At 39.2% G+C, this 12,387-nt stretch overlaps 1 protein-coding gene across 3 annotated transcripts; it reads left to right on the forward strand.

Moving 5' to 3' along the window:
* Positions 1-4,604: 4,604 nt before the first annotated feature.
* On the forward strand, positions 4,605-10,005 carry mthfs (5,10-methenyltetrahydrofolate synthetase (5-formyltetrahydrofolate cyclo-ligase)). Of its 3 annotated transcripts, none has more exons than XM_084923171.1 (4): positions 4,605-4,694; positions 5,048-5,175; positions 7,415-7,679; positions 9,255-10,005. In XM_084923171.1, exons 2-4 carry the CDS (start codon positions 5,065-5,067, stop codon positions 9,479-9,481), a joined length of 603 nt encoding a protein of 200 aa, XP_084779297.1. In that variant the 5' UTR covers positions 4,605-4,694; positions 5,048-5,064; the 3' UTR covers positions 9,482-10,005. The 3 variants fall into 3 exon arrangements, with proteins under 3 accessions (XP_084779297.1, XP_084779290.1, XP_084779283.1); XM_084923164.1 differs by having other exon boundaries at positions 4,680-4,767; XM_084923157.1 differs by lacking the exon at positions 4,605-4,694 and having other exon boundaries at positions 4,708-5,175.
* Positions 10,006-12,387: the final 2,382 nt, after the last annotated feature.

The following is a 12,387-nucleotide window of genomic DNA, read 5'->3' on the forward strand; positions in this document are numbered from 1 at the left end:
AATTTCATTTACCTGATCTCACACATATACAGTGTTTTTAAAAGCTCTTTTACCTAACTTTCTCACACATGCAGTAATACTTGCAAAGCAATGGGGTAAATAAGGGTTTTAAGTATCCTTGGGCGAGATATTTAAATCTATCGCAGGAGCCGGGGATCGTTTCTGCAACCTGTGGCTCAGTTGACCCACTCAGGTGGCACAACTGCCCCCATGAGTTTTTGAAAAAAATATTACTTGATTTGAAAAATCTCATTCAGAATGAAAATAAAATGATGAGTTTCTGCCTTTAAGTTCATTAATACTTTTTCAGAGAAATTGCTCTGACTCCAACTCTGAGTTCATCTAACAGCAAATCATACTAGACTTTGCCCTTTTTGGGGGTGGAGGGTGTTAAAAAAAAACCTTCCTGCTCTATTTGTTTTGTCAAATCTGGATGATCTCTAATTTCCTGCTTTCAAATTCAGATAAAACTGGGTTATTGTAGCTTTCAGTTTGGATTTGTGAGACTGACACCATCTCTGCTTTTACAGTTTTTCCCCATTGTTTGACAGGCCATTGTACTGTCTGTAGTAAGTGTAACACAAAACAAAAAAAGGCTTAAAGTAAGTCATTATGATGACTGGAGAAGAAATGGTCATAGTGTTTTACATTAAGCACATCAGTGTTCAACTGGTGATGGGTTGTGTGTGTCATTTGAAAACAAAATGCCATTTTGAGAAGAAATTATATTCTCCAAAAGTTGATTCTGTTCAACTGGACGCAGCGTTTTGTGGGAGAAACGTTTGGTCACTCATCCAAGTGACGTCTTCAGTCTCAGCTGACTGCAGGTTTCAATCTTATAAACAGGACATTTGCATAATGACTTGTGTCGGGGGACCCGATCCTTGGGGTGGACCAATTTTTGGTGCAGCGTGTTTTGGGGTTTAAAGCCACAGAGACTCGGTGTTTAGAAAAAATGCGTCTCAACTGCTCCGATACTCCTGACACGTACAGGATCACTAAGGATTTTCATTTAGGCAGCAGTTGTCCTTCTCTCCTGGATCTGCTGGAGCTTTCTTTAGGCGCCTTCCCAGCTTTGACAAAAGTCCAGCTGGGATAACCACATTTACTCAGGGCCTTCTTGATGTGATGTTCTTCTGCCTCCCTGGCTGCTGTGTCTGTGGGGATGGTGTTCGCTCTGTGTTGTAGCGTCCTGATGACGCCCAGTTTATGCTCCAGTGGATGATGAGAGTCAAACCTTAAATACTGATTCGTATCCGTAGGTTTCCAGTACACATCAGCTTTTAGATGTCCCCCATTGCTGATGGAAATCTCAGTTTAAGAAGGCTAACCTGCCACTTTTCATATCCTCCCTGGTGAATTTGATGTGTTGGTCCACCGAGTTAATGTGATCCATGAATTGTGGAACGTCCTGAGATTTGATTTTCACCCAGGTGTCATCCACATACCTGAACCAATGGCTTAGTGGTGTTCCAGGGGAGGATAACAAAGGCCTCCTTTCCACTTTTTCTATGTACAAATTGGCCACGATGGGTGAAACTGGGGAGCCCATGGCACACCCATGTTTCTGCCTGTAGAACTGACCCTTGTATGTGAAGTAGGTGGAATGAAGACACAGTTCAAACACACTTGGTCGATGCTGAGAGTGGTCCTGTTGCTGAGGTTGGGGTCATCCTGTAATCTCTTACGAACTACCTCCAACGCTTCCGTGACTGGGATGCAAGTGAAGAGAGATGTAACGTCGTACGAGACCATGGTTTCATCTGCCTCCATAATGACATCTCTCACCTTCCCAACAAAATCCAGGGTGTTCTGGATGTGGTGCTCAGAGTTGCCTACCAATGGGTTGAGGATCGAAGGCAGAAACTTGGAGATGTTATAGGTGACCGAGTTGATCATATAGACAATCGGTCTTAAAGGTGCACCTTGTTTGTGTATCTTTGGTAAACCATACAGACTTGGTGTAGACTCCCCTGGATATAGCCTGTGGTATGAGGTCCGGTTGATAGCCTTGTCTTGTTCTAACTGCTTCAGACAGTCTATCACCCTCTTCTTGTAGCCACTTCCTGGGTCTCATTTCAGGGGCTCATAAGTATTTTCTCATGATAGTCTTTCTGGTTTAGCAATACTGTGCACCTACCCTTGTCTGCCAGAAGGATGATAATGTTGTTGTCATTACTAAGTGATGTGAGTGCCTTCCTCTCCTCCATGGTGATGTTGGATGCTGGGGGCTTTGCATTGCTGAGACAGGCCGAAACTTTCGTCCGTAGTTGCTCTGCTTCCACTTCTGTAATATTGTTGTTTCAAATTGCTGTTTCTGTGGCTGTGATCAGCTCCACTAGCTGGATTTGTCAAAATTCAACCCTTTAGCAAGGATGTTTTTCTCTGTTTGGGTGATCTGTCTGTCAGACAAATTCTTCACCCACTTGTCCACATCCTCGGTATCATATCCTCCTCTCTTCTGGCCGCTTGGGACACGCTCTGTATTTTGCTGTGGTTTCCAACGTACAACAAGTCAAACTTCTTTTGTTGCCTGGTCTGAGACTTCTTGTAAGAAGAAATTACATTGTTTTGAATGTAGAGTTTCATTTTGCAGGACAATTGAAGGGTTTTGCCCATTGTGTTTGTGTTTTTTTGATTTGTGTGTAGAGTTCTGACAATATGAGGCATGCTTTCAAAAAATGTGTGTAAACAATTGGGAAAAACTGTAAAAGCTGATTAAAGGCTCAATTACAGAAAAGGATTAGGGCCACTGGGGAAAAAAAGTGGGCACGTCTTTGTTTTTTTTTTCTTTTCCAGAATTCTGAGAAAAAAGTCTGAATTCTGACTTTTTCCCCAGAATTATTTTTTCTCAGAATTCTGATTTTAATCTCAGAGTTCTTGGAAAAGAAGAAAAAAAGACATGCCCACTTTTTTTCTTTTTGGTGCCCCTAATCCTCTTCCGTACTCAAAAGCTCAATGTTTGCTGATGTTTTAAATGCTGTCTGTAGCGTATCTGCAAGCACTTAGAACTGAAAGAGTAGGTTGAAGGAAGATTCACTCTATTAAAATACATTGTAAAATGAGCTATCCAATTGAGTCCCAACAAATTGTTGGGTTCATTTTCCTTATGAGGAGACAAATAAACTCAAAAGCTTTCAGAGTTTGTTAAGTGGTTGATGTTTTGATGTTAAGTTAGTTTTACATGGTACAATGGAACTCTCCTTTAACAGAGTTTTTATAACATGGTGGATGTTAGAATTATTATTATTATTATTATTTGTAGTAGACTCCAAAAATGTACAGACAGCTAATGTTTAGAATAGAGTTAATATTACTCCCCTCCCCCCCCCCCCCCCCCCCCCTTTTTTTTTTTTTTTTAAATTTCCATGTACAACAACATCATGCTTTACCAGATGTTTCTGTTTCTGGTGAAAATGCTCGCACTTTGCTCCTGGATTAAAATATTTTCAATGTTAGCTTTAATAAATTGTTAAAATAAGAATAGCACATTACTACACCAAGCAGTTAAGATGAGCAAAGATTAATTTCCAAATTTACTGACAACTCTTGAGTGAGACATTAGGGTTCAATAAAACTAACTTTAATCTTGGCTAAAACCGATTTGCTCGGAATCAAATAAAATACTGAAATAAACCAAACATTATTCATCAGCAATAATCTCATGTTTAATTTCCACTGAGTGTTGAAAGCCAGTGGGGGTTTTGAAAACAATGTGCTGGGCCTCAGGTGTTCTCAGCAGGTATCATGCGGCTTAAAACAGCTGGAAACCTGTGTGCTACAGTAAATACAGCAGTCTTTTCTCTGTATGTATTACTTTATAAATTGAGTTATCGCTCACGATAACTCGCTTATTAGCTTGTCAGAAAATACTGAGATGAGCTGGTGATTCACTAACGAGGTAGGTCAGCAATCCAGCGAGGAATGGCCCTCGGCCACTGTCTTAAGTAGGGGGTAGTGACTGCTTGTCAGAAACAGGGGGTGTCGATCCACAGGTGAGGAGACCGCTTTGGGCACACCTGGCTAAACAGCACACTATTTATTTTAGGGAACCATTGCACTGGAGAATGTGCTGTGTATTGTGCAGATAATGAGACAGTACAGCATGCTATACTACACTGTCGAGAGGCATGAGGAAAAAAGAAGACAACTGGTTCAAAGCCTAAATAGAATTAAACTGAAACTAGATTTAACTGAGTTTCTTGGAAATAACTCAAGAAATAAAAGTTATCACACAATACTTAAGACAAACACATTTGTATGATTGGATCTAATCCTTATGTGACATCCAGTCCACACTCCACTCTAGTTGGTGGCAGTAATATACCAATTCGTTGTTTGTTAAATGCCAATAAGCACCAGGAAGAAAAAAAGGTAATTAAGGACGAATTCAGCCTTTATCACTCTCCTCCGCCATTGCCGCGTTTCAGTTTTGGACGAAATGCATTCTGGGATATTTGACTGCATCAAGTCTACACCAATCAGCACCGATGCGTGCTCGATAGAATGGGAGAACACATAGCGAGAGCACATCCGGGAATTTTGAGCGTACTTGGCTACTTGACGCATTCTTGGTCTGCGACTGATGACGTATCACAAGTCCACGAGAAGGCAAGTACAAACGGCCCTAGTCTATAGTGGCTACGTCATCAGAAGTATGCGCGCGCACCCTTATACGTCGTCACTGTTTAACTGTAAGTATAAAAAAACGCAGTGATGACATTCCAACACTCGTGGGGGCAGCAACGTGGCAAAAACGAGGACGAAGTACGTTTAAAATACAAAATAAGAAACATGTTCGGTAGTGGTGTCCGCCACAGCTTTACTGTAATGTTTACGGATCTTTTACGGTTCAGGGTCGTCCTGATTTTACTTCGTTTACTCGTCACAGTGCCAGTCTTGTGTTGACAAGCCTGTTAGTGTTTAATGTTGGGACAGTTGCATGAAGCAGCTAGATGTCGAAATCCCGTCTGTTACACAACTCGGCACCAAAGATTTTGCCAGTAGACGTGCTCAAACTTAATGTAAATCATCTCTTTTCATTTAGCTTAATTAAATGTTAGAATGGCCGCACTGCGAGCAGCAAAGCAAGCCCTGAGGAAAGAAGTAAAGCGACGGGTTGCCACAGCGACGGACGACGAGAAACGACGGCAGTCTCTTGTCGTTTCACGGAAGGTAAGGAAATGTTCATGGAAATGTTCATGGAAACCAGTCTATGTGTCTCAGATGTTGCATCCCCAGATTCTAACATTTCTGCGAGTATTATAAAGACTTCGCCGAAAAAGAAGATTGCCATTTTTACATATATGCAAATACATGTGTATACAGATGTGGCAAAAGCACAGACGTGCTGTACTTAAGTAGAAGTAAAGATGCTAGTGTTAAAAAAATTATTCCAGCAAAAGCTGAAGTACTTATTCAACGTCTTTACTGAAGTAAAAGTGAAAAGGTACAAGCTCTGAAAAGTTTAAAAAGGACACTTCTACCAACTACTTTCACGCACTGGTAGCTAGACCTCCTCATATATTACTGTAAAACAAAAATAATATGTTTATAAGAAAATAGAACTGTTATGTAAATCTAAATTCTAATGCTAATGAATGTACTTATTTTGAAACTGTTATTTATGACACAAGCAATAAGGGAATAGAAAAAAATAGTTGGGGGTGACTTTGCTTCCACACCTAAACAGAAAAATGACAACAGTCAAAGTGAGATTTAGCAGGTGGAGTAACACAAAGATCTGTTTTAGTGGCTCAGTGTGGGGAAAATGCTAACGGCTCACAGTCATTTCTAATGTCAGCTACAGTCGATTTTGTTAGTGGACAGGCTGTGATCCGCTAACCTGCCGCTACACACGGATCAAGTATCTGTTTAAAAATTATGGCCTTCCATGTAATTTTATTGGTACACTTGATAAATTGGTAGTTTATCAAGTGTCACTGAGTAGTCTTTACGTTACATCTTTCACTCCTTTCTCTGTCTGAAAATTCGGCAGCTGGACCTTTATCTAGCAATACACTGTGCAACAAACAAACACAAAATGCAGTTTCTAATAAAGGTGTTTCTTATTAAGGGGGGGAATCCAAACTTACATGGACCTGTGTGAAAAACTGATGCATTATCCAGAAATGGCTAAAACATGGAACCTGACATGGAGGTCTGCTCCGGGGCCTCCTCCCAATGGGAGATACCCGGAAGACCTCACCCAGAAGGCATCCTTGTCAGATACAGGAACCACCTAAACTGTCTCCTTTCGATGTGAGGGAGTGGCGGCTCTAGTCTGAGCCCCTCCTGGATGGCTGAACTCTGGCTCCAGCTTTTACGCTCAGCTCGCTCTTGACAACAATTGACCAGTATATCGTCTGCATCGCTGTAGCCAGGGCCCCAAGCCATCCGTCAATCATCCTCTACCCCCACTTTGTGAATTAGACCCCGATATACTTAAACTCATCCAGTCGGGGAACTAACTTGTCCCAAAAGTGGCCACTACACACTTTTCCTGCTGAGCCCTCAGACTTGGGAGATGCTTTTTCTCATTCTAGCTTCTTCACACTCAGCTGCGAACCACTCCAGTGTGAACTGGAGGCCACTACCTGACAGAACCACATCATCTGCAAAAAGCAGAGATGAGATTTTGACACCACCAAAGTGGAAGCCTGGCATCACTTGGCTACACCTAGAAATTCTGTCTATAAAAATTATGAACAGAATCAGTGACAAAGGGCAGCCTAGGCGGAGTCCAACACCCACTGGAACAAGTCCAACTTATTGCTGCCAATGTAAACAAAGCTCTTGCAATGGTTGTATAAGGACTGAATTTTTCTCATAGTAATGGACAACACACCCAAGGTGAAACTCATCCCATTCTGCAACTCTGTAGGCCATTTATCTGCGTTCACACTTTTGTTTTTACTACATAATTCCATATGTGTTCATTCACTGTTTTGATGACTTTAGTGAGAATCTACAATGTAAATAGTCCTAAAAATTAAAGAAAAAAGTGTCTAAACCTTTTACTGGCAGTGTATCTTAGACTAAAGATATTTCTGGTCAAATTGACCCAAAAACCTTCTAAAGATTACTGCTATAGGAGTGAAATAAATAAGTACAATTAAATGATATAAATGATAGTAGCAAGTCCTTATTTGCAAGTCGCAAAGAGTGGCCCAACAAGTTAAGTTGGTCAAAAATAATACGTTGAATTAACTCAAATGTAAGAAAATGTTAGATAAACTTGAGCTTTTTGAGTTATCACTGTTTTAAAAAATAATTTCACATTAGTTAATTTATTTAATTACTTTGAGCATTCAGATCTACAGTGTATTTTCAATTAAATTAATTAAATTAATTTACTCATGGAAGATTAAGGATTCAGAACCTTGATTTTCTCTTCATCTGTATTTTCTTTCAGTTGTTCAGTCACCCCAAGTACATGTCCTCTCAGCGGATTGCTGTGTTTCTGAGTATGAAGGATGAATTAAATACTCAGGAAATCATCAAGGACATGTTTAAGTGTGGTAAAAGCTGCTTCATTCCTAGATATGAGAGTACTAGCAGTCATATGGACATGTTGAAGGTCAACAGTCTGCAGGACATAGAGACGCTGCCTCTGACCTCCTGGAATATCCGACAACCTGCTAAGGATGATAACAGCAGAGAGGAAGCATTGGCTTCAGGTTAGCATGCACACACACAAGACACTTTTATTAATAAGAGCAATAGGGGCAGACACACCTTAATACTAACCAATTGTTACACTGAATGTGGGTGGTCTAAAATTCAACTTTCAAATCAAATTCTCTGTTACACTTGATGTAACCTAACCCCGACCATGAACACCACAGCCACTGCACACCAGTTCAAGACAGTGCTTTACTTCGAATTCACCACAGTATTGCAAGCTAACCTGTTTATCCTGCTCTAAACCACAGAGTATACATGGTTTGAGTAACGCAGTTTATTTTGCAGGGCATTTCAGAACATTATATTAAGATCTAATATCAGATTTTTAAAAATCAGGACATTTCATAGATCCATTGGAAATCAACAACCCTTGTAGAATGTACTATGCAAAACTATACATTACTGAAATAGAAACAGAAAATGGAAATAATTTCTTTGCTTTTATAGAAAAGGGAGATGCGCACCACTTGTAACAAGTGATTACCAAGGAAGAAACAGAAACAGCCATAAACAGGATGAAAACAGGGAAAAAAGTTGGACCAACTGGTCTACCAACTGATGTATATAAAAAAAAAAAAAGAAAACTAAATTGCTTACCCCGTTCCTAGAGGCGTTGGCCTTCAAAGGTTGTCCTTTACCTCCTTCACTATTTACTTTAGCAATTGAACCCTTTGCGATTACAATTCGATGCACAACTACGATGCAATAAAATTAAAAAATAAAATAAAAACAGGGACTAAAACAAAAAGACAATAAAAACAACAATTACTAAGTCTGTTAAAACAAAAAATGTTTGGGTCAATGTGTGCTAAAAGCCTACATTTGTCTTCAGTAATGATTCAAAAAGTTAACCAAACGCAAAAAATTAGTTTTTGGCTGTTTTTTTAAAAGAGACTAATGAATCGACAGATCTCAAGCTTAGGGGAAGAGAAATCTAGAGTCTGGGGGCCATGGTGGCAAAAGCTCTGTCTACCTTAGCTCTCAGCCTTGAAACAAGTAGGCCCTGATTACATGATCTCAGGGCCCTGCTAGGGACACAGAGTGTAGAATTTCAATAATGTAAGCTGGTGCTTGCCCATGAAGAGCTCTAAAAGTCAGAACCAGAATCTTAGAATGGAATGTGAATTCAGGGTCCACTGCTGCAGCATTTCGAACAACCTAGAGGGAGTTTTTTATTAGAAAAATAAATATGAATTACAGTAATCCAGATGTGATGAAATGAATGCATGAATACCAATCTACAGTTCAGTGTGTGATACAATAGGACTTAATTTGGCAGTGTTTCTTAAGTGATAGAAGCAAAACTGAACCAGAGACTTGACATAAACATCCAACATGAGACCGGAATCAAGGGTTACCCCAAGTTTCCCGATAGACGATTTAGCAAATGTTGAATGGGGACCAAGAGCTTTTATTATCTTAGGCATAAATCTGTCAGGGGAACATACAAGGACTTCAGTTTTTCCTTCCTACATACAGATTAAACAGGATTTTTTGAGTTAGGATGTATATCTACAGACACAATGAGAACTTTAACAGTAATTATACTGTCTACTTGCACAATCCAGGAGGTCTGGACCTGATTCTGATGCCAGGGCTGGGCTTTGACCGTGCCAGGAACCGACTGGGACGAGGGAAGGGTTTCTATGATAACTACCTGGAGCGTTGCAAGAAACACCCCAAAGGCAAGCCCTACACAATTGCCTTGGCCTTCAAAGAGCAGCTTTGTGAAAAAGTACCTGTTGATAACCATGATGTGCCCATAGATGAAGTACTGTATGAGGATGAAAAATAGCTAGTTGTCACTAGGGCTGAACTCAGGAAGTCCACTAACCCTTTAAACATGGCCTTTCCATTCAACACCAGGGTTTTGTAATTGTTAGAGTGGATGAAATTCGAAGGATGTCGTAATTAATGCCGTTATTATCAATGTTATCACTTCAGTCTGTGGTTGTCCTGATATGAGACAAGCTAAGGTAATATGCTCAAGGCTACAGTCAAGAAGTAATGTATAATTTATGAGATGTATTGTCTGGTTAGTTTGTTCTTCATTCAGCAGCTCTCTCCAGTGGACTTAATTTCCAGCCAGTTTTCCAAGATATTTTAGTGTGTGATCAGATGTGGAATGCTCATCTTCAATTCAGGTTGAACTGAAGTTCACAGTGGACCGACTTTGTCAAATGAAGTCACCAGGCTGTTTATCTTGTCATAAAAAGCTTTTAAAAGGTATTTTATGTAATACTGTCTAAAATTAAATATTAATTTCCAGAGCATAATAAATTGAAAGCAGCAGCAAATAAAGATGTGTTAGAAAATGTTTTCATGTTGCCTTCTTATCAACCAGTATTTTATATGATGTGTGATTAGCTTGGTTATCTGGTCACTGTCTCCACACAGGCTCACTGAGACAACCACAGTAGTGGGTGTACGCCAGCAGTTCTGAGAGAAAAGTTCACAAAACATATTTTCAACTAATTCTTAACATAAAAAGGTCGAATCAATTAATGTAAGCATCATCACACTGTGTATTTTCTTAACAAAAATCATTGAAATTAATGTAACTAAATAACTTGTCATTGTCCTCCATGCTCAGTTGTAATGATATTATTCCTCACACCAACTACTGTTGTTAACTGGATGGAAGCTTTATCAGTGAGGAAGCACATGCAAGTTACTTGTGAAAAAGGAAAGTATGAATTGTATTTACATTTTTGTAGAATTATTAACTATTCTTACCTATTTACATAGCTTCAAAAACATTAGCAAATGTAACTTAAATCGCTAGATTAACTCAGCGGTCCCCAACCCCCGGGCCTCAGACCGGTACCGGTCCGTGAGTCGTTTGGTACCGGGCCGCGAGAGTAGAGGCTCAGGTGAGAAATGTATAGTTTTCAGGGTTTTTATCGGTTTTCAGCGTTATTTTGTTATCATTTTTATCGTTAACTCGGTTTTCCTGGGTCTTTTCACGTGTGTTATGAGTAAATCTTCTTTTTTCGGTACCGGTACTAGTTTTATTTTGTTGTATTTATCCGCGACACCTTAAAGGCCGGTCCGTGAAAATATTGTCGGGCATAAACCGGTCTCTGCCGCAAAAAAGGTTGGAGACCGCTGGATTAGATAGAGCCCACATTTTGTTGCTTTGTATTTGTAAATAGACCTTAACAAGTACAAACAAATCTTTTTTGCACACACACACATTCTAGATGCACAAACATAACATTTTCAGATGTTTTGGTTTACAAGGTTACAAAACTCAGTTCATAACTACGCAGTCTGATTTACAAGTACAAAATATTTATGACCACAGTTTGAGCCCAAACACCTCTTTCTCCCAACAAGGTTTAAGTGTTTCCTGTGTGAGGTGATCCTGTCCATGCCCTTGCAAATTCACCCAGTAATTTAATGAAAATGGTTTTCTTCTGATATCAAGAGGCATTTCTCACATTTCCATCTGAAGTGTAGCTGATGGGGTTGATTTTGTTGCACCTGTACAGAGTCTTAAAGCCTGGTTCTGAATGCACTCTAACTTAAAAAAAAACAAAAAACAAACTTGTTCCTGCGTCTACTCCACTTTGTGAGGCAGGTCCTATTTAAATGATTTCTTGATTGAGAACAGGTGTGGCAGTAATCAGGTCTGTGTGTGGCTAGAGACTCAATTTTCCAAAGACAGTTAATTTATGTTACAACAAGATGAGCAATCAGCTTTTCACGCAGAGCTAGGTTTGAATTTTCTTTCCTGTTAATAGTAAACACATTCATTCAGAAAACTGCATTTTGTATTTACTTGTGTTGTCTTTGTCTAATATTTCAATTTGTTTGATGATGTGAAACATTTTAGTGTGACAAACATCAAACTCAGTACCATGGGCTACCACGGATATACAGTTCATGCTTTGAGCCGTTTGTCTTTTTCTAATTCAATTAAAAATTTAACCTCAGTCTTACTTCAGTTTGTTACCTTACATTGAATGGAAATTAAATATGATTTCTGAATATCATTCAAGTATTTCAAAAGTATAGTGTCATGTCTAAAATACGACCACATGTATTTTGGTAATTTTGCTTAAATTGCTTCTCTTGTTGATGTACTAAAACAAAAGTTGGACAAAACCATATCCCGACCCCCCCCAATTCTAAAAAAAACCCCAAACCAAACAGGAGGACCAACAGAGCACAACTCCCCCCAAAAGGCGACGGATATACTAAAATGTATGTTTTTTTTAAACATTTTTTAAATTACAACACGCTATTGTCTGCCTATTTTCATATTGCAATATGATGACGTCAGCCTGCTTTTATTAAAACATTCTAATACATGACCTTTAACTTAAGACCTTGAATCATTACATACTCAAAAAATCTATTTTATTATCTTTACCCAGACTTCCTCCGTGAATTGTGACCCTATTGTAGTGAAGGGGTTTATTTGTTCTTGTTGTTTTGTTTTTGTTTTTTCTCTTCTTGGACAAAAATACAGGGGAAAAAACCCTTTGTAACCTCAAAGATAAATAAAAGTCATCATATAAGTACAACTATTTTACTGTTCCTTGTGATGTGAGGAATGGAAGAGCTGCACTTATATAAATTCCCTTGGGGTTAAGATTATTTGCTGTTTATAAATGAACTTTAAAGGGGGTAATGAAACCACAATGAGACTTTTTGTCACCAGCATGGCCCAATAATTAACTGTGGGAGAAAAAT

Source organism: Perissodus microlepis, chromosome 1 (assembly GCF_051167445.1).
Source record: "Perissodus microlepis isolate ML-2025 ecotype Zambia chromosome 1, ASM5116744v1, whole genome shotgun sequence".
Lineage (NCBI taxonomy): Eukaryota > Metazoa > Chordata > Actinopteri > Cichliformes > Cichlidae > Perissodus > Perissodus microlepis.